Source organism: Ananas comosus, linkage group 2, assembly GCF_001540865.1.
Source record: "Ananas comosus cultivar F153 linkage group 2, ASM154086v1, whole genome shotgun sequence".
NCBI classification, from domain to species: Eukaryota; Viridiplantae; Streptophyta; class Magnoliopsida; order Poales; family Bromeliaceae; genus Ananas; species Ananas comosus.
In genome coordinates this window covers 12,924,167-12,942,998 of record NC_033622.1, presented here as the reverse complement: position 1 = coordinate 12,942,998, position 18,832 = coordinate 12,924,167, and the positions used below count along the sequence as shown (strand labels likewise).

Below are 18,832 nucleotides of genomic sequence, written 5' to 3'. Positions count from 1 at the left end.
TTTTTTGGAGTATAGTTTAATTATACTCCAAAATTTACGTTATTTTTTTTTCTCCCAAACACTTTATACGATAATTTTTCTACCAGTAAGTATCCAAACGGGGCCTTAATAGAAAAGGCAAAAATGATAAAATTACCCATTAAATAGAGAATACAGTGATTCCAATCCAAATTTGTAACAACTGAATAGCTCACAAGTTTGTTCCTCAAAAAAATAAAAATAAAAAAATGAAGTAAACAACGAGCCAACTTTTTGACAGTGATTGGGTTCATGGGCCTTACTAAGGCCCATAAAATGAATATAAACATTGTTCGTACTTAGGTTTGGCCGCATTAAATAATGGGCCCAACCGTACCAATTTACGTTTCCCCTAGAGAATTAGTGGGTACAAATGCATCCCAATAGAATTTGTGCACGCCAAGGCTAGAAGCTTTTTTTTTGGGTTAAGAAAAAGGTAGCACGGTACCCGTTTCATTCATTGAAAAAATGAACTAGACTACATGCGTGAGACAACAACAGCCTTGGAGGGGGCGGAAAAAAAAAAAAAAAAAAACTACCGACTACAACTGAGCCTCCGATTAGCTGGGAGAAACAGTTTCCAAAGATTCAAAAACTGCTTAATCCTACAAGACATAAGGAGGGGGTCCGACCGGGCCTTCCTAAAGATTACACCGTTCCTGATCTCCCAAATAACCCACCAACAAGCTACCAATCTTGTTATCTTCAGCTTCGTTGATTGCGATCCAATCCTATCCGTCCATCTATCCCAGACCGACATCACATCATCCCCCCAATCAGTAGGCTAGGCGTTATCCAAGAACGTCATCAGTAGGAATTTCAAAAAGACGCACCGTGTGAAAAGATGGTCGACAGTTTCCTCCTCGCACCCGCACAGTATACAGGACAGTGTTACCTATCCATCCTCTCTTTAAACCAAGGCTAAAAGCTATTAGTGGCCATCTTTTTAGCTTTCCAGGTTAATAAAAAAAAAAAAAACGGATAGGTTAAGTGGCCATCGTGGTTCTACTACAATGTGCGGGTACGGAGACTATTTATTTATGTACGTTAAAGCACAATCAGAAAATGAACTGGTGACCTCACCCAAATAACATATACTTTTGGAACTGATTAGATGTCACTGTCTGTGTTTTCTTATAAACTATTAATTTACTGGTAAATTCAGAGTCGCTCGAAACTGCAAAATCAAAACAACTAGCGCACTTTCAACATCTTAATTCGAAGAAAAAAAATATCTTCACGACAAGTTATTGTTCAGCGAAGGGGAAAGGAAGTACCTGCTATCAATTTCTGTAGAGAGACGTGGCATGATAGCAACCAATTAGCCTGTTACCATACATTACTCGTAGACAAACTGAAAAATGAACTTGCCCAGTCACAATTAATCTGCGATGCGGTAGTGACCAACCCAACCCCACATACTTAAGTGGATCGCAATAACATATGGTCCCAGTACTTGGCATGTGACGTTTTTGTTTTATTTAATTTTTCTTTTGCCTATCCTCAGGATGAAGATTTTTTTTTTTTTTTGATTTTAACTGTATTGAAATGTAATGAATGTTTAGAATTTTGAAAAAAGATTTTGGCTAAGAGAGAGGAGAGTGTTGAAACTAGAAAAAAAATATATATTTGTCAGAGAGGAATTTAAGTGGCTTAATTTGGAATAAATTAGTATAGAATTCAAAACCGAATTTGACGGTAAATAAATTGGTTTATTCCTATTGCGGAGTGGAATAAGAATCTAATTCTTATAAAATAAATAACAACTATAAAAATTAATAAAATATTTTTTATAGCCTAAAATAGGTAAATCAAGTGAGTTCCCGGAGACTTTTCACAAAGGGTAATATTCATGTTCAAACTCTCTTCTAACTCAGTGGGTTTTTTTTTTTTTTCATAGGAGTAACTTTTTTTAACAAAAATAAAAGACAATTATTAAATAACAATTAGCCACGCAGTGGAATGTGGGAGCCGAAAAAAAAAAGCAAAAAAACAAAAAAAAAAAAACTTGAATCAACAATGATTGTCATGTTAAATCATAAAGGCCGTATGGTTCGATCTCCGTGTATTAGTCAAAGAAAGCAACTAGATAAATACGAAAAGTCTTTCACGAGTTCTGCTCGATAAACTTGAAAGTTCGGAAACAGAGAAAAAAAAAAAAAAAAAAAGAAACACAAAGCAAATAAAATAAATGACAAGGAACAAAATTAAGGCCTTGTTTCGACATAACTGTTATTTTTTTTACATAGTTTGATGCATTGACATAGCTAATTACTACCTTTAATTCCTTTCCTTTATCTAACACACAAACAATATATACCAAAATCATGGATATTGATCATGAAGGCCGTGATAACAACCTGCAGCAACAGCAGCAGCAGCGTGTAGGGATCATGAGCAGCGGGCTAAAGCGCTTCCTGGTCGTGCTCAACTGCGTGCTCATGGCTCTCGGCAACACCGGCGGCCCTCTCCTGCTCCGTCTTTACTTCCGCCGCGGCGGCCACCGCATTTGGCTGTCCAGCTTCCTCGAGACGGCCGGCTGGCCCCTCCTCCTCGTCCCCCTCCTCGCAGTCTCCCGCACCCCGCCCTCCGTCTTCGCAACACCTCGCCTCCTCCTCCCCTGCGCCGTCCTCGGCCTCCTCACGGGGCTCGACGACTTCCTCTACGCCTACGGCCTCGCCTTCCTCCCCGTCTCCACCGCCGCCATCCTCATCTCCACCCATCTCGCCTTCACCGCCCTCTTTGCCTTCCTCCTCGTCCGCCAGCGCTTCACCCCGTACTCCCTCAACGCCGTCGCCCTCCTCACTGTCGGCGCCGTCATCCTCGGCCTCCATGTCCGCTCCGACCGCCCTCCGGGCGTCAGCAGGTGCTCCTGCTGAACATATTATAAAATATTAAAACACCATTCTCTGGTCACGTTTATAGCCTTTTAGAGATAGAAGTTAGTTAGTTTGTTTGTCTTACGATAGGGGTCAGTACTACATGGGCTTCTTCCTCACAATCGGCGCCGCAGCGCTGTACGGGTTGGTGCTTCCACTAGTGGAGCTGACATATCGGAGGGCGAAGCGGCCGATCACGTACACGCTGGTGATTGAGATGCAGCTGGTGATGGGGTTCTTCGCCACCGCGTTCTGCGCTGTGGGTATGATCGTCAACAACGATTTCCAGGTGACGATAATAATAATACTATTTAAATTTGGAGTTTATAAGGAGATTGAATTTAAATTTTTAATTTAGAATTTTCACGAGCTTTTAGTTAAAAAAAAAAGTTAATAAAAAAATAACTGGAAAAATTCTATCCATCAAAAAAATAAGAGTGCAAGATTAATACTTACTAGCAACTAACCCGTGCAATGCATGGATTTTAAATTTATCTTTTAATTACATTTTTTACATAATATATATTAATTTTTGTATATTAAGTTTTTCTAATATATTTTTATTACAATTTTTATATAATATATATTAATTTTTACATATTAAGTTTTTATTAGAAAAATTATTGAATCAAATTAAAATAAATACTATCATGATATACTAATAGATTGTAAGTAAATAATTTAAAATGAAAAGATTTTAAAATGAAAAAGTAAAAAGGTTCAAATCCATTAAAAATTTAACATAATTATTATTTATATATTTTTTAATACACAATATTGAAATGGCGAAGAAAATTAATTTTATTTCAAATTCTTAATGACTAATTCTGTTAAGTATTTTTTGAAGGATTCAAAGTGATTAAAATTTGAAAAGTACATTTTTAGTTTAGAACTTGGTGAAGATGAATATATTATGATTCTTTAACTAAAAAATTATATTTTATTGTGAATTTTAATTAGTCATGTATGTATATCGTATTATTTTCAACAATCAATCATAAAATTTAATATAATATCAAACAACTCCACCAAAGTAATTATTGAGCATTTCTTGTCGGATAGGAGGATATATTATGACTCAGAAATTTCAATACTATGACGACAGTCCAAACTATGGTATGTATCCTGTAAAAAAAAAAAAGATAAGTATTATAGATTTAAAAACTGACAAATCATTAAACGTATTATTTTCATGATGTTTGAAATTACAACTTACATTTACGTAGAAGATTGCTGCATAAAGATGGAAAATATAACTAATTTTGTAGAAAGACATTGTGTATAATATGGAAATAAGGTCTTGCCTCCACCTATCTATACAAGGATAATAGATGAGGAAATAATAGCATTTTCTTGTATAAATCATAATTATAATTTTAAGATAAAAATTTATACTTAACTATAAAAAGTTGTAATGCCCAATCAAGAAGAAGGGAAAAAATAGAAAAAAATACCTATTGCTGCAGTTTAAGAAAAAAAATATTATTACTTTTTATTTTAATATTTAAATAATAAGTAAAGCTATATTATTATAAAAATATTATATAATTAAAAGAGACAATTTACAATATCAAAATAATTTGGTATGTAATGAGTTTATTGTTTCTTCAATTATTTAAATATTTGCTATATAATTTAATTAAAATAGTTGTATTAAATAGTATATATATTATCCAAAAAAATTAAATAAATTAAAGCAATAATGCGATTTTCAGCCGGCCTCCGCCTACTTTTCTATGACTGGCCCGCTGCATCATCTGCAAGCGGTAAAGAGTAAACCGCGGAGAGGATGTTAGAACCTACCCAATGAGAGAATAGAGAGAGATTATAAAGTTGAATAGGCTCCAATCAAAGAAGAAGGGAAAAAAAAATGATGTTGTTCAGTTAAGGAAAAAATAACTGTTGAGTGTGTTAGGAAAAAAATAACATATTGTGCACAGTTAAGAAAAAAATTTATTACTTTTTATTATTTAATATTTAAATAAGTAGCTAATTATATATTAAAAAATATATATAAAAAAAGAAGACCAAATTTACAATATTATAATAATTTGCGTATGTTGATGGTTATGATTTTTTATTATATTTAAATATTTGTTATAATAATTTAATTAAAATAGTATAATATTAATTTGATTGTAACTATATGCGTTTGATTTTCTTAATATTAAATATTGCAATAATAATTTATTAATAGTTTGGTTATGATTCCTCTAATTACTTAATATTTTTTTATACAATTTAATAAATAAGATTGGTTATGATTTCTCTATGAATTAATATTTGTATAATAATTTAAATTAAATAGTTGGTTATGATTTAATATTTATTAAATAGTTGAATATATCTATATATAATATATTATAATATATATATATATATATATATATATATTTTTCTTTTTTATATTATTATGTATAATCTCCATATAATAATGATATTAAATATAATATAATATTATCTGATTTCACGCCCCTCTGCCTCTGTTCTCTATGACGGCGCGCCCGCTCGCATTCATCCTGCAATGGGTAATATTGTTAAAACGCCGAGAGAGTTAGAACCTAAACCCTAAGAGAAATAGATGAGAGAGAACTATAAAGCTTGAATAGGCATCATCAAAAAAAAGGGCAAAAAAAAACTATTGCTCAGTTTGGGAAAAAGAATTAACTGTTTTGTGCAGTTAGAATAAAATAATTAATTATTTGTTTATTTATAGATAATAAAATAATTATTAATATTTATAATTAAGGTAAGTTTTTGATATTTATATTATATATTTATTTATAAAAAAAGTGATATATGATCCAATATTTAATATATTATTATAAGAATATGGTTATATTCTTCTAATAATTTAATATTTGTATATAATTTAATTAAATTAGTTGGTTATGATTTCTTTAATTACTATAAATATTTTGTATAATAATTTAATTAAAATGTTCGGTTATGATATATTATATATATATTATATGTAATATATTATATGTATATATATGCCACGTGGCAACATTGAACTTCTTTTGTAAGTGCGCAGTGGCATCATATGGTTTCAATTTGATACAATTACCAATTATATATTTTCTAATTATTTATTTTATAATATTATATTAAATGTTTTGTGGGACATTATATATATATTATATATATTTATGATTATATTTAATTTTATTTGTTGTCAAGAAATTTTATAAGTGCGCCAAGTGGCATTATATGGTTCCAATGTGGAAAATGCTTCAATTATATATATATATATATTATACTATACTATATATATAGTATATATATTATATATTTTATTATATTGAATGTCATATAGCATTATTTAAAAGGTAAATAAACATGTATAAGTGAAGATGGATTTAATTTTATACTCTTTATTTTCATTTAGTGTTTGTTGAAAGAGGTTTAGTATTAAAAAATAAATTATAATTATTAATTACAATGAGTATTATTTTGAATAAAGAAAGAATCTTACTCCTTTTCAGTATTGTGGTTGTTTTACTGTTGGCCAACTTGTGTCTGTATGGCCTTCGGATGTAGAAAATTTGAACCCGCTTTGAAAATATTAGGCTCCGTGGAAAAGTACCGATCGCTTTGAAAATAACCTGCACCAGATCAGCAGAATCCAACAGTCATGCACACTACTACTAACACGTCACTACGTCAGTGCTCATTCGCGTCCTGTGAAAAGGACGTTATATTATTTTTAAAAAAACATAAAAAGTTTTTTTTTATATAGAATATTTATCAATTTTATGCTTTTAGAAAAAAAAATTTATTTTATTATATTTTATAGATTCAATTCAATTTTAAAAAAAATAATTCAATAATTTTTATACTTCTTGCTTTTTTTTTTCTCTCTACTTTTTTCCTTGTTTTTGCCCCTCCTGCAACGTCCCCACCGCCGTGGCGGCGAGTGGAGAGCGTCGAGATTAGCGGCTATGGGCGTACTCAATAATGGTGAGGAGAGCGGTGACACTTCCGCATTCGCCGCCGCTAGTGGAGGAGGAGAAGAAGGACTTTGAGAGCGAGAAGGCGCGGATGAGGACAGAGCAGACGAAGGCAAGGAGTGGGTGGAGGAGGACGCTAATTGTTTTTAGGCATAAAGGCATTTTGATTGATTTTCTCGGATTTGCAAAAATTGAAAGAACTATGTTTATTTCTAAAACATACAAAACAAATTTTTTATAAAAGAAAGTCAAAATAAAATTTACATTGATTTGTTTTCCTATTTTTAAACACTTTCAACTAACAGCAAGACTTACACCGCAGTACATTAAAATTCTCATGTTACGATTCAATCGCGCAAAACCATCTTATAATGATGCTTCAGCGTTCCAATATAACATTTCACTATAAGTACAATCTCCAGGCAATTTCAAAGGAGGCAAAGAGCTATGAGCTCGGCGAGACCTGGTACTACATGGTGCTGGTGTGGTGCGCCATCTTCTGGCAATTCTTCTTCCTGGGCACGATGGGAGTCATCTTCTGTGTGAACACGCTGCTTGCGGCGATCATCATCGCGGTGTTCATACCGGTGACCGAAGTCCTCGGAGTCATCATCTTCAAGGAGAGGTTCAGCAGCGAGAAGGGCGTGGCGCTCACGCTCTCGCTCTGGGGCCTCGCGTCCTACTCCTACGGGGAGTATAGAGAAGGAAAAGAGAAGGAAAAGGAAGTGGCTCTAAGAGCTCAGTCCGGTTGATTCATTGAGCTTGCTTGTTCGTTCCCCACCTGTGGCAAACCAAACATGTATACAGTGCTCGGCCAGGACCGCTGAGACGTAGGTAATTTATTACCGTTCAAAGTGGGCCTCAAAATTTAGGTGCTTGGCTTTGAGATTCGTGCGCTGCATGCTCTGAGATAAAGGTCAGTCTCAAAAAGATTCCATTGAGAACCCCATCTCAGCCAAATTTTGTTCACAAAATTACTATGAACTTTTGTGTCATGATCTAAATGTTGGAAATTCATTTTCAGCGTGCACGTGCATTTATTGGTATAATTATGGGATTTTTGGTGCTTGATTTGATGTAAGCACAAGTTTTTCACGTAACTTTTGAATTAGAAATTAAGAAAAGAAAAAAAATCGAAGCTCCCAAGTTGGAAAAATTTTGTTAATGGTCTTGGTGTTCTATCTAGATGTGAAAACGTAGAGGCACTATGGCTGATTTATTTACAAAGTACTAATAATTAAGATATTGCTAAAACAATCAAACTCAACTAATTTGACATTGTAATTTATTTAGCATACACAAAACATGCATGCATGGCACAGTAGATTACGCCTTGCCCTTATTTATATTAGAAGGCCCTTCAATCAACAACTCCCTTAATAATAATCCTGCTGCTAATTATAGTATGATGGAATTTAATTATCACTTTATGTACGAGAACTCATTGATCTTGATAAAACATGTTTGGCGCAATTTTTCGAAGAGCACAAAGTATGATATATAGATGCCTAGACAATAAAGTCCAAAAGGTTTAAAATCTTTGCTTTTACTTCATATTCTTCAAAATCAATTTTTAACTTTTTGTCGTAACCCAAAAAAATAAAAAAAGATGTTAACTTAAGAGGCTAGATCTTCTCTATTAAAAATTGTTCATAGGAAATATCCTGTGACACGCAGTATCCGAATAAGCAATTTTTTCTAAATAATTTATTATAATAATCCAAAGGTAAAGAAAGCGGATCATTTGAATTTTAGCGCAATTTAGATTATCACTTGAACTTCAAAAATGACGTAAAATCACTTGAATAGTATTACACTCTTAATTTGAACGAAACTTCAGAAGATCCTAAAGGGAAAAAAAAAAAAAAAAAAAAAAAAAAAAAAAAAAAACACCATAAATGAACTTTAAAAGTCCATAAAAAATCCTTATAAATTTCATAAAAGGCCATTGTACCACCTTATAAAATTTACATTTAAAATCCTCAAAAAAAGATTAAAAAAAAGGTGAACGCGATGGGTTCATGGGCCTAAGTAAGGCTCACAAAATTTTAAACTAATATTACATTAACAAGCGAGCTTTTCGTACTTCGTTTTGGGTCCATTAAACTAATGGGCCCAATGCGGCCTATTTTTGTCTCTAATACATAGCGGTGGGTCCAAATCCATCAAAATAAAATTTGTGCACGCCAAGGCGAAAAGCCACAAGTGGCCATCTTTTATTATTAAAAAAAAATGGTTTCTCTCAAAAAAAAATAAAATAAAATAAAATAAAATGGTAGGTTTAGTGGTCACTGTTGTTCCACTACAATTTGCCTCTTCCCCTTTTCTTTTGTTAGTTTGTCCCTAGACCTTTATTAACAAATATTCTAGTACATGCACTATTTTGTAACCTAAGAAGTCACACGCAACCGACCTTTCCTAGAGCAAGTGGCAAAGAGCTTGGTAGTTGATATCCGAGACCCAAGTTCGAATCCTAGTTGATTCACATTTTCAGCTAAGTTTATTTCTAAATGAAATAAACAAAACGGATATCGTGCAACCTATCTCTCTCTCTCAAAAAAAAAAAAAAAAAAAAATCGCACGCATCAACATCATTTGGTGAAACCACGAGTAGTTATTGAACTCGTGACCTCAGCCAGATAACATTTAGTAAGCTAATGATCTGTTTATTTTGAATAATTGTACCTCTTGCGACATTTTCAAAAATGATTATAAGTCCCAATAAATATAATTTGTTTATAAATTATTAACATATCGGAAAATTCAGATGACGCTCGTAACTACAAAATCCGGAATAACTTATTGGACTTTTGATTTCTCCGAAAAAAAAAAAAAAAAAATCTTCGCAACAAGTCATAGTTCAGCGGTTAGGAGTCACTAGTTGTCAATTGTAGCAACTCTACAAAATGATGGGGCATCATAACAATCAGCTAGATTGATGGATATTCTCTCAGATACTGAACTGAGCCTATTACTATTTATATTTAGTTTTTTTCTGAGGTGAACATAACATTATTCATCCACGTCTTAAAATAAGCATCACCTGGTCACAATCAATCAGCACGCTCACGACTCAGTCCCACAATTAATTGAAGCATAACAACATGGTCCCAATAATTGGCGTATGACCCCCATTATTTTTTTGTTTGGTTTTTTTTTTTCTTTTTTTTTTTTTTTAGAGAGAGAGAAAGGTAGCATGCTACCCTCGTTTATTTCATTTAGAAATAAACTTAGTTGGAAATATGAATCAACTAGGATTCGAACTTGGGTCTTGAATACCAACCACCAAGCCCTTTTGCCACTTGCGCCTGGGACTGTCAGTGTGTTCTTTTTTGCTTTTGGTGTATGCGAGTGTGTGTTTTGTGCTTATCCACCATCACAAGAAGGATTATTCAACTTTGGAGTCTTTTTTTTATTGTGCATCTATAGTGCTAGTGACAAACGATTTAGTGATTGATATATGAGATTTCAAGTTCGAAGTCTAGTTATTTCATATTTTTAGTTAAATTATTTTTTAAAAAAATAAATAAAATAAATAGTATATTATCTTTCTCTTTCAAAAAAAAAAAAAAAAAAAAAAAAAAACTTTGTAGTCTTTTCTTTAATCAACCTTTTTCATCACAAAGAGGAATGCCCAAACTCTCTTCCAGAGTTCCACTATGTAGCAATGCTCAGACACTATGCTTTTTACGGATTCTTTATCAGAAAATTTTGCTTTTAGAAGTAACTTTGTGGAAAAAAAATGAAAAAGCGAAAAAAAAAAAAGAAGACACTTACATATGGCCACAAAGTGGGATCTGGGAGAGGGAAAGGAAAAAAATCTTGAATCAATAATGCTGATGATGTTAAATCATCAAGACATTATGGTCCTATCGTGATGTATTAGTCAAAGAAAGCAACTCCGTAAGAACAATTTTTAATGAGCTTTGCTTACACGAAAGGCGTATGAATAAAATAAACTTAAAAATTCGGACATAAAAAAGAAAAATTAATAAATGATCAGCAAGTGAAAGTAAGTTTTTAATTTTTAATTTATCAATTTTTTTTTTTTTTTTAGTTTAGTTGGCTGCTTAATGCCTTATTTTAACTTTTGATAACCTCCAGCAATATTTTGTGCCGGCCCAGAACACATGCTTGGTTAAATCGTTTAGTTATTCATGTGGTTTTGCATAATAAAACACATGATTCTACACTTATCACCTATATATATATATATATATATATAATATATAGAGTGAGGCTACTATGCTATCGAAAGCACGGAGCTTCCGTGCTTCCAACTCGTTTTCGATTGTTTGCGACTTTCGAATCGTGATCGGCACGTTAAACTTGATCTAGAGTATTGGAGTACATAGAAATAAATTTTATTATTTTTCGATATCATTTGCCTAGTGATCGAATGGCTCAAAATTAACAAAATTTCAATAGCAGGTAGATGAGCCGTTTGCAAGTTTAACGGTGTAGAAATATCCAAATCACGTGAAATTTTGATAGAAAATTCTTTATATTATATAAAACAAGATTAATATCTTTGATTTAAAATTTTAATGTCATATTATTACATTTTGTAAGATTTTTATTTTTAACTGTTGATTTTGAGCCCCTTCGTTCACTAGGCAAATGATATCGTAAAATTATAAAATTTATTTTCTAGGTACTTCAAATACTCTAGATCAAGTTTAACGGAGCCGATCGACGATTCGAAAGTCGCAACATCGAAAACGAGCTGGAAGCACGGAAGGCTCCATGCTTCCGATAGCATAGTAGCCTCACTCTATATATATATATATCCATCTTGTTATGTGTTATATACATATATAGGATAAATTACTTGCATCAGGAAAAAATAATTATAATAATTTGATTCTACATATATCCAGTAGATCATAAGTTGAGATGATTTTACAAAAGAGTCGGAGCCCAATATAAATTAGGGTTAATGATAATAAACCATGGATGCACACTCGTGCGAGCCACAATTCTGAAAAATAGGTAAATATCCTTGGGGTAATTAATATGTTGAGTTATAAAAATTAAATCTTACTTAGATGTCGAAATAAAATATTTAATAATAATAATTTTTTGTCTGAAAAATTTTTTACGTGTGGACAATTTTAAAATCCATTTCTTATTAGTAAGATATATATTCTACCAATATGTGACAAATCTTTGAGCAATAATACCTGCACGTTCTTAAAATAGTAGTATATATTTTACACTCTATTCATCCAAAAGACTTAATTTCTTATTTATTTTATCAATTTGTTTTGTTGACTGAAATCAAAACGTTTTGTAAGCTAGCCTTTGATGCATATCTACAAAATAGTATTTGGTCGCAGTTTTTTAAAAAAATTAAAAATATAGTAAATAAAATGTTAACGCATTAAAACGGACAAAAAAAAAAAGAAAAGAAATTAACCCTCTGTATAATGTTTTCTTACTCCAGTTCGTCAATTCTTTCCTTCTTTGATAGATACAAAGCAACGTACAACGAACCGCGGCTTATATTTCCATAAACATCTTATTACATATATTGCGGAACGTAATAAACCACCTTTAATTCCCTCCCTCTCTCTAACACACAAACAATACCAGAGCAAATGGATATTGAAGGCCGAGAAAACAACCTCCACCACCAACAGCAGCAGCAGCAGCAGCATGTAGGGATCATGAGCAGCGGGCTAAAGCGCTTCCTGGTCGTGCTCAACTGCGTGCTCATGGCTCTCGGCAACACCGGCGGCCCTCTCCTGCTCCGTCTTTACTTCCGCCGCGGCGGCCACCGCATTTGGCTGTCCAGCTTCCTCGAGACGGCCGGCTGGCCCCTCCTCCTCGTCCCCCTCCTCGCAGTCTCCCGCACCCCGCCCTCCGTCTTCGCAACACCTCGCCTCCTCCTCCCCTGCGCCGTCCTCGGCCTCCTCACGGGGCTCGACGACTTCCTCTACGCCTACGGCCTCGCCTTCCTCCCCGTCTCCACCGCCGCCATCCTCATCTCCACCCATCTCGCCTTCACCGCCCTCTTTGCCTTCCTCCTCGTCCGCCAGCGCTTCACCCCGTACTCCCTCAACGCCGTCGCCCTCCTCACTGTCGGCGCCGTCATCCTCGGCCTCCATGTCCGCTCCGACCGCCCTCCGGGCGTCAGCAGGTGCTCCTGCTGAACATATTATAAAATATTAAAACACCATTCTCTGGTCACGTTTATAGCCTTTTAGAGATAGAAGTTAGTTAGTTTGTTTGTCTTACGATAGGGGTCAGTACTACATGGGCTTCTTCCTCACAATCGGCGCCGCAGCGCTGTACGGGTTGGTGCTTCCACTAGTGGAGCTGACATATCGGAGGGCGAAGCGGCCGATCACGTACACGCTGGTGATTGAGATGCAGCTGGTGATGGGGTTCTTCGCCACCGCGTTCTGCGCTGTGGGTATGATCGTCAACAACGATTTCCAGGTGACGATAATAATAATACTATTTAAATTTGGAGTTTATAAGGAGATTGAATTTAAATTTTTAATTTAGAATTTTCACGAGCTTTTAGTTAAAAAAAAAAGTTAATAAAAAAATAACTGGAAAAATTCTATCNGCAGAGGGCAGTACTACATGGGGTTCTTCCTTACGCTCGGAGCCGCAGCGCTGTACGGGTTGGTGCTTCCCCTAGTGGAGCTGACGTACCGGAAGGCAAAGCGGCCGATCACGTACACGCTGGTGATTGAGATGCAGCTGGTGATGGGGTTCTTCGCCACCGCATTTTGCGCCGTGGGGATGATCGTCAACAAGGATTTCCAGGTAATGCTAATATATGTATCCAGATTTCGAGTTTAGGGGGGACCTAGAGCTCTGAATGATGTTAATGTTAGGAATTTAATGCCAATTGTGATATGCCGATTCTGGACCAGAGATAATTAGTTTTTGATTGTATTTCTCTTTTACGGAATTATCGGGATTAAGAGATACGTGTTGTCCCGTAGTCCCTGCGAACTGTTGGATTAGTTATCTAGTGCTTTGTTTCTTGTCAGTTGTCACGTCTTTTCATGCGCTTTGAAAATATCGCCCCTATGAAAGCTACGCCCAGGGGAGTGCCAAACATAGTCCACGCACGAGAATCCAATAGTCGCACCCAACAAGGCAATACCCATCCCATCATTATATTATTTTAAAAAAATTATAATTTACATCTCTGGTTTCTTATAGAAAAAAAAACTGTACTGCATTTTTATCAAAACAATCTAATAAAAACGAACATTGCACTGAATTACAAACGCAATCTACAGACAATTCCAAAGGAGGCAAAGAACTACGAGCTCGGCGAGGCCCGTTACTACGTGGTGCTGGTGTGGAGCGCCATCTTCTGGCAATTCTTCTTCCTGGGCACGGTGGGAGTAATCTTCTGCGTGAACACGCTGCTCGCGGGGATCATCATCGCGGTGTTCATCCCCGTGGTCGAAGTCCTCGGTGTCATCTTCTTCGACGAGAGGTTCAGCAGCGAGAAGGGTGTGGCGCTCGCGCTCTCGCTTTGGGGCCTCGCCTCCTACTCCTACGGAGAGTATAGAGAAGGAAAGGAGAAGAAGGAAAAGGAAGTGGCTCTAAGAGCTCAATCTGGTTGATTCGCGGAGGTTGTTTCTTTTTTTGCTTATTTTAATTATATGTAGGGATTGGCAAACTGAATGTGTAGACAGAGCTCAGCCAAGACTACTGAGACGCAGGCAATTTAATGTCTAAAATTATCTTAAAATTTGGGCCCTTAGCTTGGAGATTCATGTGCTGCACTGAGATGAAGGTACGGATGCTATCCGGCGGATTGGAACCATATCGGAAAGATTCCGTTAAGGCCCATCTCAGCCAAACTTTGTTCATAAATTACTATGTACCTTTGTGCACGTCAGTATCAAAAATGTTAAGAAATATGTATTGGTATTATGGGATTTAAGGTGCTTGACTTAATTTGCAGCATAATTTGTTCAAGGAACTTCTGAATTAGAAAGGGGAAAAAAATTAAAAAGCTGGAGTGCCCAAGTATGAAAACATTTTATTAAATGGTCTTGGTGTTCAATCCAGATATGGAAGTGTTTATAATATAGGCACCTTGGCTGATTTGTTTGTAAAGTATCAGTAATTAAGATACACCTAAAATCTTAAAACTCAACTAATTTAACATTGCATTTTATTCAGCACACACAAATTTGATACACAAAACATGCACGCATAGCGCAGTGGATTATGCCTTGCCCTTACATTTATTAAAAGATCTTCATTGTTCCCTCCGTTTATCATAATCTATTTAAGTAATATGCTAGCTTCGGGAAACCAGAAGTTTAAGATCATGACATGATATGAAACTTACGAACTCTGCGCCGAGAGTAACATCTCGCGACGAGCCCTATTGAGCTCATATACCTTATCCCTTGGGGGCAAAGTTTTCTTCACCACATCATTGTCTAAGAACCTCTGAAACCATGCATTCAACAGAGGCAGGTTTCGCGCGTTGACAATGTCGACCCCCGCAACCTCCCCGATGATGGGGAACCAGTAAGCGAACCACCCTACGACGATGTCGAGGTATCCGATCGTCGCCCCTCCGAAGAACTTCTTCCCCTCGAGCGCCTGCTCGAGAGTCCTCAAGCTCTCTATGGCTTCATGCAGGGCTTTTTGCTGCGTCTCCCCAGCTGTGGAAAATACCGGAAATACTGCAGGTGCGCACTGTTGTTGTAGTAGTTGATAAGGTGTCAATTAATAGATAAAATAGGATTGCGCATGTAGGTACTAATTGTAATATGACGGATTTTAGTTACAGTTTATATGCACTAACTCTCATTAATATATGATCTTATAAAAAAATTGTCTTTTCTCAATAATATCCTGTGACACAGAGTCTCTCACTAAGCCCGCTTTAAAATGATAAACATGGCAATATTTTCTAAACAATATTATATTGTAATCCATAGCTATGATATAAAGCAGATCATTTGAAATTTAGCGCAATTTTAGATTATCACATGAACTTCAAAAATGACATAAAACTACTGAATAATCGAAATTATTTGCACCGAACTTCAGAAGATCGTAAAGCTTTTTTCTTAAAGAAAAATCGCCAGTAATGAACATAAACAGTCCATAAAAAATTCTTCTAAACTTCATGCGCACACCTTATCGTCTGCATATTTGGCCCAGAACCGCACCCGCGCCCTCTCGTAGGGATCGTCGGGCATGATGGGGTAGTATCCTTCTTTCCACACCTCGTCGATGTACTCCAGGATGACCAGCGACTCCGCGAGGGGCTTGCCGTCGTGGACGAGCACCGGCACCTTCTTCGTCACCGGGTTGTGCCGCAGAAGATCCTCGCTCTTGTTGCCTAAGTCCTCGTCCACATACTCATACTCCACTCCCTTGAGTTTAAGCGCCCACTCCACCCTTATCGCAATTGGGCTCGCCCACATACCAAACACTTTTACGTGACCTTTCTCGCCCATTGTTAATAGGCGTTTCTTTCTCTCCTTACTGTATCTCTTGCTGCGTACTAATAAATTATGGGGTGATCTTCGTATTGTTATGAGGGGAAGAGGTAAAGTGATATATAATGGGAAGCTTTTTAATTGCACGGGATTTCCTTCGCATGTTCGTGAATGGCAAGTCAAATTTTGCAGCCATCACAACGCACACTTCGAAGAGGGGAAGACCAGTCCAACCTACTGCAAACTGGGTGACGCGGTGAGTGACGCATTCTGTTAATAAATTGTTAGTAATAGCTGTTATTTCTATAAAATTATTATTTTGCCCTTTCAAATATACGATTCTACTATTATCATTCCAACATTACTAATTTTTCTTATTTATTTTTAAGTTAGGGATGAAAATAATATTTTGATTTTTGTTCTTTTCAAATATACTCTTTTACTATCATCAAATTTTCTTATTTGCCCTTAAATTAAAGGCAAAAGAGGTATTTTGAATTTTTAAACTTTAATGGACATTTAACTCACCTTTAATTCAAAATAACTTAATAGGTGATATATGTGAAAATATTTTTATATAACGGGGAAACATATGAGGAATATATTGAAAAAAAAAAAAATAGATATTTTGGAAGTTTTGAATGGTTTATAGGCAATTATCTCTTAAAAATATAAGTGTCGCTTTTGGCTATAGTATGTAGAAAATTCTCCATTGCATTAGACAGTTAGTTTCATCTCACAATCGTAGGATCATTATAATACTTCCATATGAATTTTTAAATTATTCTAACTTTGGAAGTTAACACTAATTTATCTTAAGAAACTAAAAGAATGCTAAAGAGCCATCACCTTTATACCTTCTAGTTACCTAATCCATCCTTCTCACTCCAAATTAAAGAAAACCATGTTAATCTAATAGCTTACAAAAGTCATTTTGATCCAACTATCTATTTTTTTTTAAAAAAATTAATTTTACTATTTAATTTTGCAACTTATTTTTACCAGCTCAATTAATTGCATGTTGTATAATTTTCTATTAAAGTAAATAATAGAAAATCAAATGGGACAAAATTTCAAATGTACTCCATACATTTTTATTAAAAAAACAAAAAATCGTGCGCCGTAGCAGTGGGCGAGTCCAAGAACGGACGCACGGATGAATATTGGAAACGAACGGAGTCGCGTGAATTAGATAACTCCTGCGACCACAACAATTCCAAATCCGTGACGGAATCTACGACCGACAGCGACTCCTTCTCTCTCCTCCCCTCTTCTCTCTCTACACGCCAGCCGTTGGATCGGATTTGTTAATCCGGGGTCCACTGCTATAGCAGCCATGCTTTGTTTGGGACTGCGGAAAGATTGCGTTACGTGCGGTAAGAAAGTACGATGAAAAAATATTCTATTTATTTTCGTACGTAATATTGCATTCCGTATATCGCGGTGAGTTGATTACGATATATTTTCTGCGATCCTATCAAAAAAACGTAAAAGCATATTACTATATACTTTTACCCCACATTTTATTTAATAGCGTCGGATAGGATTCAATAACAAACTAAGTTATACTTTATTATTTTTACTTAGTCTATATTTTTGCTTTAAAAAAATATAATAAAAATATATTTTTTTTAAATTATGGAAGGATGAGTGAAATTTAATTGAGGGAAGAAATCCCACCTATGGCATTCTAGACTATGCTTTTCCTCTGCGGAAGACCGAGATACTATTGCCTGCACCCGGTGTAATGAGTATTTGCCGCATGCGGCACACGTAATATTTGATGATAGAAACACTAAATATTAAAATCTTAACTTATTATCTGATGTTTAAAATTTATATATCAAAACCGTAAATGTTCATTATTGAGAAGAATATTTGATATTTTAATAATAATTTTAAAACTTATAACATTTTATTTTTAAGCCGTTTGTATGGTGCACATTATTTTTATACAAGTGAGTCTTAATATTTTAAAAAATTTTAATAGTCAAAGGAATATAAATAGAGACATCTTTGCCAATATATCATTCTAAAATAGCTTTTATGAAAAACAAAAAAAATCAATCAAAATGCGTCGATAAACAAAAAATTTGAACTTGAAAGTTTATTCGACGGTGGGACATAATAACATAGTCGAGGAGGTCCCCTTGCGTATGTGTATATATATATATATATACTAGTTATAGTGGACGTACAATGCACGTAACATTTACTTAAATTAAATTTATATTAATATTTTAAATTTAAGTAATTATTGGTGGTATAAATTTATTTATCAGTTAGTTTTTTTCTAACATTAATTTTTTTTAATGTGTATCCAAATTTTAAAAATTTGAAGTAATTCTAAATTTTAAATTAATAAATTCAGATTTAAATTTATGAATAAAACTTAAATTTTGAAATTAATTTTGAATCCTTAATTTCAATATAAATAATTATTAAAGACATTAATTTATTTATCATCCCATCTATTTTTCAAAATTGATATATTTTCAAATTAATTAATTATTTTCAATTTGAAATACTGTTTACACAC

The 18,832-nt window shown here is 34.6% G+C and overlaps 3 protein-coding genes and 1 long non-coding RNA gene across 4 annotated transcripts; 3 read left to right on the top strand and 1 right to left on the bottom strand.

The window, feature by feature from the left end:
- On the top strand, positions 2,151-7,896 carry LOC109724767 (purine permease 3-like). The gene is made up of 3 exons (XM_020253701.1): positions 2,151-2,884; positions 2,988-3,186; positions 7,273-7,896. Exons 1-3 carry the CDS (start codon positions 2,346-2,348, stop codon positions 7,600-7,602), a joined length of 1,068 nt encoding a protein of 355 aa, XP_020109290.1. The 5' UTR covers positions 2,151-2,345; the 3' UTR covers positions 7,603-7,896.
- On the top strand, positions 12,258-14,785 carry LOC109724776 (purine permease 3-like; the record flags this gene model as incomplete). The annotated part of the gene is given in 3 exon segments (XM_020253708.1): positions 12,258-12,959; positions 13,432-13,630; positions 14,116-14,785. Coding segments are annotated over 3 exon segments (1,041 nt in total), but the record flags the coding sequence as incomplete, so codon positions are not given.
- Positions 14,977-16,487, bottom strand: LOC109724785 (glutathione transferase GST 23-like). The gene is made up of 2 exons (XM_020253718.1): positions 15,988-16,487; positions 14,977-15,541 (listed from the first exon to the last, which is right to left on the bottom strand). Exons 1-2 carry the CDS (start codon positions 16,309-16,311, stop codon positions 15,182-15,184), a joined length of 684 nt encoding a protein of 227 aa, XP_020109307.1. The 5' UTR covers positions 16,312-16,487; the 3' UTR covers positions 14,977-15,181.
- Positions 15,446-16,681, top strand: LOC109724796. Its single transcript, XR_002220086.1, has 2 exons — positions 15,446-15,534; positions 16,486-16,681. It is a non-coding gene; the product is annotated as an uncharacterized LOC109724796 (long non-coding RNA).